Genomic DNA, 14,947 nt, shown 5'->3' on the forward strand with positions numbered 1-14,947 from the left:
CTGTAAACATCTGAATACAGAATGTGTGTTTTGACTGTAGAACATAGTTAGTTTCAGGATCACAGGATAATACCCCTTAAATAAACAGGAAATAACCCCTTAAAAACAGCCGCTGCTGACGTGGCCACAAGTGGCCACAAACTTCTGTTATCAAAAAACAGCCCCACTAGTCTGTCCAGAAGTCCCTGTAGCTACTGAATAATATGCCTTAGTGAGGATAATACGCCTTGGAGGGTAAAGGAGTTAATAGAGCTGTTTAATTTCTTAATTTTAAGAATTTAGATTTAAGTATAATGTACATTTTCCAAAGGCCTCACAAAGGCCTCTAAACTTATAGTCAAGTCGAGTCAGATTTATTTGTATAGCTTTTAACAACTGTATTCGTCACAAAGCAGCTTTACATAATTAGTAATTAGTAAAAGACAGAGACAAAGAAGAAAGAAGGAATAACGTAAGACATGAAGGATCAAAGACCCCCAGTGAGCAGCCAACGGCGACAGTGGCAAGGAAAAACTCCCTCAGAGCTGGAGGAAGAAACCTTGGGAGGAACCAAGACTCACAAGGGGGACCCGACCTGACCCGTCCTTCTCTGGTCAGAACTATTTAAACATTAATGATAAAAATGACCAAACCAGATACAACAGATAGTTAATAGTGGTGATATTAATAGATGCAGATAGTTACATAGAGTCCATTTAGGTTTTAACATGGTCATTAAACAGGTAGCAGCGGTAGGAGGGTGTGCTGCTGGTCTGCTATGGGTGGTGGTGGGTGGGGGGCCTGCTGGTTGGACCGGTAGGTGGCGGCTGGTTTGACGCAGGTGACGCATAGTGTCCTGTATGTTAAGTACTTGCAGTTACCGTAAAAGCCAATCTAAAGGAGAAGTGTAATTTGCATTGTGGGAGAAGTTAGACGAGACTTCCACTAAATGATGATGAGGAGATAATGGAAATTGGTTCTAGATTTACAATGAACAGCCGAAATTATAATGCAGTACTGGCACTGGGAGACCTGCCACTTCCTCTGTTAATACACTTCACTACATTGTGTACTGTGTGTAAATTTTAGCCAACAGTTAATAGTCATATCAGGCACATAAAAAGAATCATAGTAAGAAAATACTCCTCTGCCTGTCTTCCAGCAAGCTTGCATGCCCAAAAAAAGTTTGTGGACACCCCTTATAGTGAATGCATTTAACTACTTTAAGTTGCACCATTGCTGACACAGATGTACACACAGAGCTTGTCTAATCCCTGTAGTACTGTCAGTAGAATATAACTCTCTGGAACAGATAAACATGAACATATTGCCTAGTCAGGTGTCAGGTGTGGGCTAGAGGGGCATACAACTCCCAGCATTGAACAGAGCTTCCACTGTGGAGCTGTGGAGAACTGTGTTTTCTGGAATGATGTTGGTGCTCCATCTGATTTTTTTGGGATGAGCTGGAGAGTTGGGGATGAGGCGAAGTGCTGATCATCCATCATCCTGACCACACTAATGCTCTGGTCACTGAATGCAATCAAATCCTCACAACAATTGCTCCTAAATCTAGTAGAAATCTTCCTCCCTGGACAGTAGAGACAGTTTCTCCAACAAAAGCAGGATAAACTCTTTGTTAATGCCTTTGATTTCTGAAGAAACGAACCGAGAAATGAATGAGCAGGTGTCCCAATACTTTTGTCCATTTAGTGTATGTATTTTTCTAAATATTGAATATGTGTCTATTTTAAATGAAGTGTTTATATTGTTGATAGATAGGACTAGATCGTGTGTTGTGGTCTCTGAGAGGGACAGCTCCTGTGGTTCTGCCAGACTGGATCTCTGCAGTGAGAAGCTCCTCTCCATCTGCCTGCTACTCCACAGGCCAGAATCAGACACACAAACATACACACACACACACACACAAAACACTGCCCTTCACCACTTTGCTCTGAACAGCATCATTTTTTTTGTTGTTGAGGTGTCACACTGCATCGGGCATTTCCATGACGTGGCTGTATGAAGACCGATGAGATGAAATCCTCTGAGTGTGATCTGAGTGGGAGTCTCTCTCTCTGTCACACACACACACAAAGAAGCCCAGGGGGGATAAAAGCATTATCCTGCCAAGAAGGAGAGAGAGGTAGATGAGGTGAGGAGGAAGAGTGAGAGAAAAAGGCAGTGTGTGTGTGTGTGTGTGTGTGTGAGAAGAGTGAGCAGAAAGAAGAGAGGGAGTGATTGAGAGGGAGTGGGGGAGCAGGAGAGAGAGAAGTGGAGATGTGGCGTGTGAGCTGCAGCATCAACCCCAAGCGCCTCCCAGATGGAGTTCCCTCCTCAGTCAGCTCCGTGAAGAAGGGATCGGCCGCAGGAGTAAAAGGGAAGAGGAGGGTGTTCTTCTCTCTGCGCTGCCGCATGGGAGTCATCAGAGGAAGGATGAAAGGTAACTGTGTGTGTGTTTGTGTGAGTGTGAGTGTAAGTATGTTCTCGGGGGCCCTCAGTCCCCATACACCAGCTCTGACCCGTCAAAGCATTGACTCCACAAGACCTCTGAAGGCATCCTGTGGTATCTGGCACCAAGACGTTAGCAGCAGATCCTTTAAGTGATGTTAGTTGTGAGGTGGGACCTCCACGAGCATCAGCGATCCTTGGATGACCCTGTTTCTCACTGGTTCACTTGTTGTCCTTACTTGAACCACTTTTGGCAGGTACACTGTTAAAGGTATAAGATCCTTGAGGAACATTTGGAGGTTCTTCAGTTTAAAACTGTGGCAGAACCTTTTAGGATGCTTTGAGGAACCTTCAAGAAAAGGGTTTAGAAGAAAAAGCTTTCTTGAAGGTTCCTCAAAGGACCTTAGTTTTAAACTGAAGAACCTCCAAACGCTCCTTAAGGATCTTATACTTTAACAGTGTACTGTCCACTGCATACCGTAAAAACACCTCACAGGACCTGCATGATGTTTTGGTAGAGATTCTCTGAGCCAGTTGTCTAGACATCACAGTTTGGTTCTTGTCAAAGTGCCTCCGATTCTCATGCTTGCCCATTTTACCTGCTTTCATCACCTTCACGAACAGACTGTGCCTGATATATCCCACATTTGACAGGAGCCACTGGAACCAGATAATCAGTTGTATTCACTTTACATGTCATTGGTTTACAACATGGTTTTAATGTTATGGCTGATCAGTGTATTATTACATATTGTTACATATACATAACATAACATAAAATATGGCATATCAATATAGAGAAGACATCATTAGTACACATATGTGCAATATAGTATAACTAGCCTGGGTTACAGGTGTGAGGCAGAGTGTACACATATTTGTGGCTGCGCTGCATTTCAAGCTCCACACCACTAGATGGCAGTGTATATCAAGCTCACACAGAAATCCACAGCAGTATTTTCAGAAGCACACGTGGGACATTCCCTCTTATAATCTTCTATTGTAGAAGTACACTATATGTCCAAATGTTTGTGGACTCCACTTCTAATGAATGCATTCAGCTACTACTTTAAGTTGCACCCATTGATGGCACAGATGTGCAAATGCACACTCGCATAGCTTGTCTTGCCCCTGGAAAGAAGTACAACCAATAGAATTGAACTCTCTGGAGGAGATAAACATAAACCTATGAGCACCATGCTGCCTAATGCCAGGTGTGAGATATAGAGGGGTATAAAGCCCCCCAGCATTGAGCTGTGGAGTAGTGGAAGAACTGTGTTCTCTGGAAAGATGGTGATTCTTAGTCCAGTACTTTGGGGATGAGTTGGGGATGAGGTGGGGTGGTGATCATCCAACGTCCTGACCTCACTAATCGCTAAATGCAATCACATCCTCATATTAAGGCTCCTCCAAAAACAAACCTTCTTTCATTGACAGTTACTTTAACAAAAGCAGGATAAACTCTTTATAATAACCAATGAAGGAGCCTGTATCCCAATACTTTTGTCCATATAGTGTATCTTGGTCAACATTGCCAGTTTACAGATCACGGCTCTGTATGTAACAGTGTAGGTGGAGGAAGTTAACCCAGACCAGGTCCATTGTTTTGTGTAGCAGTTTTTAAATAATTAATATAATACAGCAATTCAGATGCATAGAAATTGTCACAAGTTGGTCATTTGCATATTTCATTTTCATATCAGTTTATGGCTTTGAATGTGAGGTGAGTTAGACTTTTAAAAAGCTGCTTTAACAACTTAACAGCTAATATTAGTCATAAATTTAGCCTAACCAGATCTGCATGTGTGGTATATTCATTAATACATTTAATAAATCAATCAGTCAATTTTTATTTATATTGCACTTTTCAGACAAAACATATTAAAAATCAAAGTGCTTTACGATTAATTGACAAAGCATTAATATAAAAAAGTTTTTTTAAACTAGAAAGACAAAGATGGAGAGTAAAATGATAAAAGACAATATAAATGAAGGCTATTAGTTTCATTAAGAACTATTATACTTTTAAAAGGTTAAATGTTACTCAAATAACATAAATGTCAAAAGTAAACAAAAATAACATACAACTAAGATCATAAAAAATGTTTATAAAACACTACAGAGAAGCTAGATGGAATAAGTAGGTTCTTAATTTGCATTTCAATATGTCAGTATTTTTAGGGCCTTTATCGTCAGTATACATTTTTCTCTCTGCATATCCCAGTTTAGAAAGCTGAGGTCAGAGCACAGGGTCAGCCATGCTCCACCCCTGGAGTAGAGAGGGTGAAGGCCTTGCTGAAGGGCCTAACAGTGGAAGCTTAGCAGACATGTGTTTTGAACCCCCATCCATTACATACTGTTATGAATTATAATAGACAAAAGCAGCATCATAGTGGACACTAAATAATTCACAGCAGGTACTGAATAATTATTTGTGGATATTGAATAATTTTACAGCAGATACTGAATAATTAATTGTGGATACTAAATAATTCACAGCAGGTACTGAATAATGAATTGCTGATACTGAATAATGAATTGCTGATACTGAATTATTTACTGTAGGTACTGAATAATGCACAGTATACAGTGAATCATCATAATGGATACTCAATAAATTATAGTGGATAGAGCATAGTTTACAGTAGACACTGAATATGTAATAGCCAATACTAAAAAATAGGTCTTAAAAGGGGTCAGCAACTCAATGTGGTTTAAGGTATGTGTGTGCTACAGGACAGCAGTTAGCTTGTAGCTACCTTAGCCTCTTTACTCCAGTGCTGAACTATAGAAGGGGCCTGTAGTGTACCACTAAATGCCTCTTGGCTGATCGTTTGCAGTCAGGGGGAGTGGGAATGGGTGTATATTGCTCTGTTTGCTGCACTATTTCTTTCAATTTGATTATTTTGATTTTTTTTTACTTTCTGAACAGAAACATTCCAGGCCTGCTGCTTTACCGTAGTGAGTGGTCGAGGCAGGTCGGAGTAGAGTGGACGCTGCAGGCCTGTCCATATCAGCAGTGCTGTCAGATAAAAGCAGAAGAGAGAGAACGAGGGCCTGTCTCTTTGATCTCTTTGGCCCTGTTCTCAATGTCAGGGACAGGACAGCCAGGACGATGTGAACGTATTGGAGGTGACTGTGTGTGTGTGTGTGTGTGTGTGTGCGAGAGAGAGAGAGAGAGAGAGAGAGAGAGAGAGAGAAAGAGAGAGAGAGTAAAATATATATATAAAGGAAGTGGGTGTGGGTGTTGGGGTGTGTGCAACTGACAAATGGAAAGACAGGTGTGAGCACTGGACAGCCTATACACACACACACACACACACACATGTGCAGTTGCTGTTGAGTAAGAAGCCAGTTGGCCTCAGTGGGTGAAAGATCTTTCTAGACAATGAAACATGAGAGTGGTCACTGACAGGCCATCCCAGAGCAGGACAGTGCTGCTGTGCTTCTTTAGCAGATCTTCAGCTGTTAAAGTTCATTTCCCTTCATTCATGTCCCCTCTATTGTACTCAAATGTATCAGACAGTTGATTTTTATAGTTATAACATATCAAATCTATTATAATATAAATGTTACACTTTTTTGTACTTATAAAACACTACACACCTGTATATATATAATAAAATATATAAAAAACACAGGTTACCCCTGATTTCACAAACTAAGGATTGACATAACATTAAAACCACCTGCCTAATATTGTGTACATTCTCCTCATGCCGTCAAACCAGCTATGACCCATCACGGAATCTGGGACCAAGGCTAACATTAGCAGCATATCCTTTAAATCCTGTAAGTTGTGAGGTGAGGTGGGGCCTCTATGGTTCGGATCAATGAGCATTGGGCGCCCGTGACCCTGACCCTGGTTCATTGGTTGTCCTTCCTTGGAATTGTGGTATGGAACTGACCACTACATACACTTTTGGTCTGACTGACTAATATGTAGATCCCATATTAGTGGGGTGGGGGAGCGCCGGGCTATCGATAACAAGGTTGTGGGTTCGATTCCCGGGCTCGGCAAGCTGCCACTGTTGGGCCCTTGAGCAAGGCCCTTTACCCTCTCTGCTCCCTGGGCACTGGAGTTGGCTGCCCACCACTCTGGGTGTGTGTGTGTGTACTCACTGCCCCTAGTTCACTAGTGTGTGTGTGTGTGTGTGTTCACTACCACAGATGGGTTAAATGCAGAGGACACATTTCGGTGTACACTGTACAGTGACAAATACGTGCACCTTTACCTTTATACCTTTTTTTACCTCTCACAGGTGTCACTGTAACCACATAATCAGTCATATTCACTTCGGGGCTGTAAACTGGCACAATCTCCACCAAGTGGTTTTCAGGCAGCTAATCAGTGCTCAGCACACACAATGTATTGTTGCTGCCAGAACAAAGCATTGTATCTCCAGATTGGTCATTTCCATTGTAAATGAATGTAAAATGTATAACACATAGTTCCAAGTCATGTTGACCTACTGATATGGGTCCATCCATGATGAACTGTGGGCAGGGGGCAAAAAGCATCACAGGAGGAGCCACATGAAGCTGACTGAGAGTAAACGGAAGCTGTGTCGAGCTTTAAAAGACACAATGTATCATTTCTGTTCAAATCTTTCCAATGTTTGCATATTTTTGAAGGATATATTACCGCCATTACCACCATTACCGTCATTACCGTCATTACCACAACAGCCTGTGATTTCCGTGATACATTTTTTAAAGGTAACAGTATGTGTCATAAACATGGAAGCAAAGACAGACAGGGAAGTCTTTTCCTATATTCTGTCTTATCCTGTGAGTTTTAGCGCTATTTTTTAAAGTATGGTGGCGCTTGAAGAGCCATGTGGTTTCTGTGTGCCCTGCAGTTTCGTTGTGTATGTGCACAGATATCTCGGGTCATTGAAGTCTGTATGAAGTTTTGAATGTATAGCTGCTAATTTTCAATTAATAATTACAGAATGACTATAAGTGGGTTATAAGACTATCAGTAACTTTTTGGACACTACAGATTGGACATTAGCATATGGATCATCAGTAACTTTTTGGACACTACAGATTGGACATTAGCATATGGATCATCAGTAACTTTTTGGACACTAGAGACTGGACATTAGCATATGGATCATCAGTAACTTTTTGGACACTAGAGATTGGACATTAGCATATAGATCATCAGTAACGATTTGGACACTAAAGATTGGACATTAGCATATGGATCATCAGTAACTTTTTGGACACTAGAGACTGTACATTAGCATATAGATCATCAGTAACTTTTTGGACACTAGAGATTGGACATTAGCATATGGATCATCAGTAACTTTTTGGACACTAGAGATTGGACATTAGCATATAGATCATCAGTAACGATTTGGACACTAAAGATTGGACAGTAGCATATGGATCATCAGTAACTTTTTGGACACTACAGATTGTACATTAGCATATGGACAATCAGTAACTATTTGGACACTAGAGATTGGACATTAGCATATGGATCATCAGTAACGTTTTGGACACTACAGATTGGACAGTAGCATATGGATCATCAGTAACTTTTTGGACACTACAGATTGTACATTAGCATATGGACAATCAGTAACTATTTGGACACTAGAGATTGGACATTAGCATATGGATCATCAGTAACGTTTTGGACACTACAGATTGGACATTAGCATATGGATCATCAGTAACGTTTTGGACACTACAGATTGGACATTAGCATATGAACAATCAGTAACTATTTGGACACTAGAGATTGGACATTAGCATATGGATCATCAGTAACGTTTTGGACACTACAGATTGGACATTAGCATATGGATCATCAGTAACGTTTTGGACACTACAGATTGGACATTAGCATATGAACAATCAGTAACTATTTGGACACTAGAGATTGGACATTAGCATATAGATCATCAGTAACTTTATGGACACTTTTTAGACTGGTAAATGTGATAGCTAGACAATATATCTCTGAATAGAGCTTTTGAGCCATGTTGGGAAATCCACTTTTACTTGTCACTGCTTGTCTAGAACTCTAGAAAATACAGAGAAAGGGGAAAGTTTGTGAACCTTTTAAAATGACATGGATTTCTGCACAATAATAATATTAAAAAACATCATCTGGTGGCATAATTCTAGCACAATTATTGCTTGTTAAATCTTTTAATGTTAACCCCTTAAACAGCCTATGAACAACCAATGGGCTGATAGTGTTGTTACAAACGTCTGTTACCAAAGAATAGTCCCACCAGTTTATAATACACCTTAATGTGTAATAAGCCTTTCTGCATTAAGGGCATAAGGTGCTGAGAAGATCCCCCAATTAAGAATCCACCAAATACGGAACTGTTAGACGTCCAGTGATAAAGCGGCACAGCATTATCAGTCCTTATCACTCTACTACTCCCCAAAATGAAAATAACTGCATGGCAATTGCCTCTGTGAGCTCAACCCAAAAGCATGTCTCTATTAGCCTATATTGCAGATCCCTGTGCCTCCACTCATTACACTCCCCAGTTAAAAGACATTAGCTGCGAGCCGCATGGAGTGGTTTGGAGGGGTGGGGGGGGTGGAGTGGTTGGGGCTCTTTGCATGGGCAGCAGAGGAGCTAACAGACTGTTAAATGGAGGGAGATGGGGCACGTGAGTGCCCTGGAGAGGGAGAGTGTGTGTTGAAGTATGTGTGTGTGTGTGTGTGTGTGTGTGTGTGTTGGACTGAGGAAGAAGTGTTTGTGTGACTGTTTTTATGCCAGTGGGGGTTGAGTTGAAAGGGGGTGGGGCTGTGGTCTGTGTGTGTGTGTGTGTGTGTGTGTGTGTGTGGTATAACACAGTAAAGTATGTGACTACAACAAGCCGCTGGCAAGGAGCGACTCGCAGCACAGTCAGTGTGTGTGTGTGTGTGTGTGTGTGTGTGTGTGTGAGAGAGAGAGAGAGAGAGAGAGAGAGAGAGAGAGAGGATTAATAGAACAGAGTATGGAAGGAAAGAAACAAGCGTGAAGAGAGGGAGGAGCAAAGGGAGAGAAGGTGTGCAGTGTGTGTAGCAGCGTTTATTCCAGCCCCATGCTGCAGTACACACACACCCACAGACACACACTCACACACACACACACACAGGCAGCTGGACCCTCTCTCACTCCTGCCCCGCTTTACTGCACACATGGAGCGACCACAGTGGATTAATGACTGGAGCTACTTCACTGCTGTGCATACTGGAGTTTGACAGACTGCAGCGTGGACGGTCAACGTCTGACTGGACATCAGGAGTTTGAGGATTGAGCAGTGGACGGTTCAAGCTCGTTTGGACTCTACCGTTTGGAAATAACAGCATGGGTAGACCTGGGAATCAGTAGCCAGTGGACACTAGAGTTTGGATTTTGTGGTATGTGGACTAGCCAGTATCTCGCCAGATGCTAGATTTTGGACATTGTCAATAGATAGTGGACATTAGAGCTGGGACATTGTCATGTGGATCATCAGTAACTATTTGGACACTAGAGTATTTTTATATATATATAGGTAGGCGGTATATCTTTAGACACATATGGATCATCAGTAACAATTCGGATATATTTGTAGCCAGATACTAGAGATTGGACACTGCCATGTGGATCAGCAGTAACCATTTAAACAGTGTCTTTGGACACTAGAGATTAGACCTTGCCATACCATCATCAGTAACTATTTGGACCATAGAGTGTGGTTAGTGCGATATATGTAATCAATATATCTTTAGGCACTATTAGAGATTAGACCTTGCCATATGAATCATCAGTAACTATTCAGACCAGACTATGGTTATTGTTATATAGGTAGCCAATATATATGTGGGCACTAGAGATTGGACATCGCCATATGGATCGTCATTAACTATTTGGATGCTAGATTGGGATTATTGTAAGTATCCAGTATATCTTTGGACACTAAAGATTGGACTTTACTACATGGATCATTAATAACTATTGGGACTAGATTATGTTTTTTATGATATAGGTGGCCAATATATATTTGCACTCTAGAGATTGGACATTGACATATAGATCATCAGTAACAAATTGGAAAGTACAGGGTCATCAGGACACTAGACTATGGTTATTGTGATACAGATAGCCAATGTTGCTTGGGAAATTAGAGATTGGACATTGGCATATGGATCATCAGTAATCAGTAGTATTTGGACATGACTATGGTTATTGTGAGAGCTACAATATATTTTTAAACACTAGAGATTGGACATCACCTTCTATATTATTAGCTGCTACTGAGACAGGTAGCCAGTATATCTTTGGACACTAGAAATTGGACCTTGCCATATGGATCATCAGTAACTATTTGGATACTAGAGATTAGACATTGCCCGAAGGATCATCGATAACTATTTGGACAGTATACTATGGTTATTATGATATAGGTGGCAAATATATTGTTGGATATTTATCCATAGTGTTGCTTTGGGCACCAGAGATTGAATATAGCATTTTGGACAATCTGCAACTCTTTGATTTCTAGTGGACACTGGAACTGGACATTACAGTTGCAGGCTATCCATTATCTGTTTTGGATGCTAGATTTTTAACACTAGAGATTGGATAGCCAGTATATCGGTCATGTGTCTTTAGATTTTAAACATTGTGGCACAAGGAATCGGTGGACGTATCTTTTTGGACACAGCTTTGGATAATGGACATCTGTTATCTGTGTGAATGCTAGACTCTGGGTTTTGCCCTTTCGGAAAAGAGGGCAGGCTTGAGTGAAATCGGCACCTTGGGAAAACACACACACACTCACACACAAACACTTGTGTGCACGATCACACACTGTCAGACACATTCACTCACTCGCTCATCCACTAATTCACTTGCTCATCCTGCTCACACACATGCACTCTCTCATTCATGCACTGACTACAGATTCTGAGCACTGTAAGAGGATACACACATGCAGAGCTGAATGGCACTAGAGGATGGATGTTATGGCTTCTGTGGTTTTGTATAAAGACACGTGAGCTGTTTTGGGAGAGGGACTACCATAGCAGGACCTTGAGAAGAGCAGTGACTGTTAAATTACAGTAGCCATATGAAGGTAATGGTGAGCTGTTGAATGGTCCTGTAAAGTTGGACGGATGCAGGTGTAGAATATAGGCAGTTCTCGTACTACAGCGTGTGAAGGTATGGATTTGTGACGTTGCAGCCATGCTGTGTGGATTACGGCGAGAAGGACGCAACAACAGCGGTGAGTCACTCCATCACCTACATCTCTTTATCTATTACTGTCTATTCATCCATCCATCCATCCATATACACTCCGAAAAGGTCTTGAATGTGCCAGAGAAGGTTCTTCGGAAAGATGGCAACTTTTGATCTTCTAAAGAATGGATTTTAATGGATGATTCTTTATAGAACCATTTTGTAAATTAGATGTGGGTGTCCTAAAACAGTGGTTCTCAACCCTGGTCCTGGAGGACTCCCTATCCAGCACATTTTAGTGGTTTTCTGTCCAAACACACCACCCTTAAGGCCATGTTAATTAGTTGATTAGCTGGATCAGGCGTGTTGGGAGCAGGGTTAGCACTAAATTATGCAGGGCAGGAAGTCCTTCAGGACCAAGGTTTGAAACCACTGGCCTAGAACACTGCATTTAATCCAAGGACCATATAGAAATATTGTTATAGTGAGCCTAGGCCTAACCCTAGTCTACTCAACTACTCAACTCAAGCCATTTTAAAAGAGTCTTATTGTTATGTGCAAGAATTCACAGATGATCAGCAAGAACAATAAATCATTAACAGAAAAGTCAGACTGGGCACCACATAAAAAAGCATGGAAAATAGGGGTCAGAAAAATATTGATTTATCGCAGAATCTAACAGTTTACAAGGATTCTTGGCAAACAGTAGTTCACGAGAAATCCCAAAATATAGCCTTGCTTACAGTATCACAATATATTGCAACCGTAATCCCTGTATCATGATACATATACATACACATACATGTCATATCGCCAGGTTCTTGCCAATAGTCCTATTGGAAAACACCATGAGGCAAGAACCAGCATAGAAACAAGACCAGACAAAGGGGTAGCGGATGAACACACTTGGTAAGGTGTGATAAGAAAATTTTCAGACAATGCTGAGAGGCTTTATAGCCCTCTAGCCAACTCTTGGATTGGACACAGTGACCTCAGGCTCAGGTTCTGGTGGTTGCTACAGAATGTCCCATTCTAATGGCAGTGCTTTTCTATGGATATTATACAAGGGATCAATGTTTTTAAGGTAGGTGATATATATAAAAAGGCAAGTCAAACTACCTCAATGGTTGCTGAGAGGGTTAAATAGCTGAACTCACTAATTAGAAGGGGCGTCTGGATACTTTTGGACACGGATAGCGAATTTATACAGCTATTATCCAACCAAATAAGGAATCTCTTCCTTCACACTTGCTCACACGTCTGTCCATTTCCGGTTGCTTGTAAAGTAGTTGGTCTTTTCAAAGCTTTATGGGCTATTTGTCTGACCTTTGACGTTTTCATTAAAATCCCAAGTTGGCAGCTGTCCATGAAGCTGCTCTTCGTTTTCTGACACTGCGTGGGTTCATATTCAGGGCACAAACATTGCCTCTGACTGGTGTTTGACCAATTTGACAATACATTACAACCACTGACGTTGATTATCTGGCACCTGTGAACAGTCAGTTCTTGAAGGTGATGGCAAGAGTAAGGATCTGAACCAGACTGTAATGGCTAGTCGACTGGGTGAGAACATCTCCAACACATCTGGCAGGTCTTGTTGGGTGTTCCTAGTATGCAGAGGTCAGTACCTACTGAAAGTGCTCGAACCCAGGACAACCTGTGAACCAGCAACAGGGTGCCCATGGGTGCCCAGTTCTCACTGGAGGCCTCATCTCACAACTTCCAGAACTTAAAGGATCTCCTGCTAACGTCTTGGTGCCTGATACCCCAGGACACCTTCAGAGGACTTGTGGAGTCCATGCCTTGAGTGGTTAGGGCTGTTTTTGAGGCACACCGGGGACCTACTAAATATTAGATAGGTGGTTTTAATGTAATGGCTAATGGGTGTATATGTGGAAAAGTGTGCTCAGTATGGAAATTAGAAAGTGAAGTGACAGCCAGGGCTCTATAAATAAGAGTGCTGGGCTGAAAATAGGCCCTGAGCATCCACCAGCATTGTTAGAACATCCGGCGTTTAACCTACATCAGGAATGGTGTCATCACAAGCCGGGCTGCTGGAGTGCCATGCTCTAAATTACTTTCAGACTTTTAATTGACTTAGGAAATTAGCCGGGTCAGCCCACAATCATTTCAGAAGTTTACTTTTTTTTTTTTTTTTTTTTTTTTTACAAAGCATCAGTTCATATGTAGACTGTGTGTGTGTGTGTGTGTGTGTGTGTGTGTGTGTGTGTGTGTACCAGACAGTATTGGGGTTCCTTCGCTGTCATCTTGATGTCATCTTCGGTCAGCCCCTCTAAATTATTCGGTTGACCTATTGTTAGCTTTTAGCATTTCAGTCTTTTTAGCCATTCCCCCAGCTTCACCGCACCATAGTATGGCCCCAGGCGTTTCTGGCTTCTGGATACCCAAAGCTCCCCTACATAAATATACACAGCAGAGCTTCCACCTCTCAGCCTTTCCCCATCTCTGATCAGTCTAGCATTAGCTTTTAGCCTTTTAGCTTTGCTTCTAATTACCCGAAGTAGCTGTTACATTTAGCCTCAAAAACCAGTTAACATGTCCATGTGGGGCCTGTATTTGGTAGCGCAAGTAGATACCAGAAAGTTGTATCCTCAGGTTTCACGTTGGCCCTCTGGATGCCTACCATGGGCCCCCTTAAGGTTGTACACTGCATATGGGCCCTAGATGGGGCCAATGTCAGGTGAAGGTGGGCTGTAATGATGGGCCCCCACTTTGGAAAGCCTAACTGGGTTCCTGTAAAAATAGGTACAAACCCATTTATGCTCATGGTCCATGCCCACCTGGAACCTACCTGGCCCACCCATGTAAGACCCACATTAAGCATGTTGGCTGGGAAGGCTTTCTCTAGTAGAGTGTATTCCATTTTAGGGGTGTTATGTAACAGTGTAGGGGTTGGTCCCCTGAAATTGGTCTGTTTGAGTTTGTTCATTAACTCTCATTATTCAACTAAACATTATTTAACTCCTATTCTGGGGCACATTTTAAGATGTGTATTATTAATATTATTATTAGACAGCAAACAGTGTGTGTGCTGCACAGCTCCAGGGGGCTGGGTTTGTGGGTCTGATCCTCTCTCTGGTCTCTTTCTGTGAAAGGTTCAGTTTCCTCTCATGTCCCAAAACCACATGGTAGGTAAATTAGCTATGCTAAAGCCCTACATGGGAGTGTGTAGTACCCTGTGATGGACTGGATAAGATTATTAATGTATTTATTTATTTATTTATTTATTATTTATTTATGTATGTATTTATTTATTTCAGACTAGATGTTTGGTACAACTTTTGGAAAATCTGAAATATTTCTTTACCA

The 14,947-nt window shown here is 41.6% G+C and overlaps 1 protein-coding gene across 3 annotated transcripts in view; it reads left to right on the forward strand.

The window, feature by feature from the left end:
• Positions 1–2,127: 2,127 nt before the first annotated feature.
• grip2a (glutamate receptor interacting protein 2a) overlaps positions 2,128–14,947 on the forward strand; it is a 53,914-nt gene continuing 41,094 nt past the window's right edge. For 2 of the 3 annotated variants that reach the window (XM_072681424.1, XM_072681426.1), the window contains exon 1: positions 2,128–2,419. In XM_072681424.1, the coding sequence (XP_072537525.1) occupies positions 2,257–2,419 (163 nt within the window). In that variant the 5' untranslated portion in view covers positions 2,128–2,256. Of the gene's footprint in view, positions 2,420–11,407; positions 11,664–14,947 lie in introns of those variants that run through there. The other variant, XM_072681425.1, reaches the window with a different exon arrangement.

Source organism: Salminus brasiliensis, chromosome 6 (assembly GCF_030463535.1).
Source record: "Salminus brasiliensis chromosome 6, fSalBra1.hap2, whole genome shotgun sequence".
Lineage (NCBI taxonomy): Eukaryota > Metazoa > Chordata > Actinopteri > Characiformes > Bryconidae > Salminus > Salminus brasiliensis.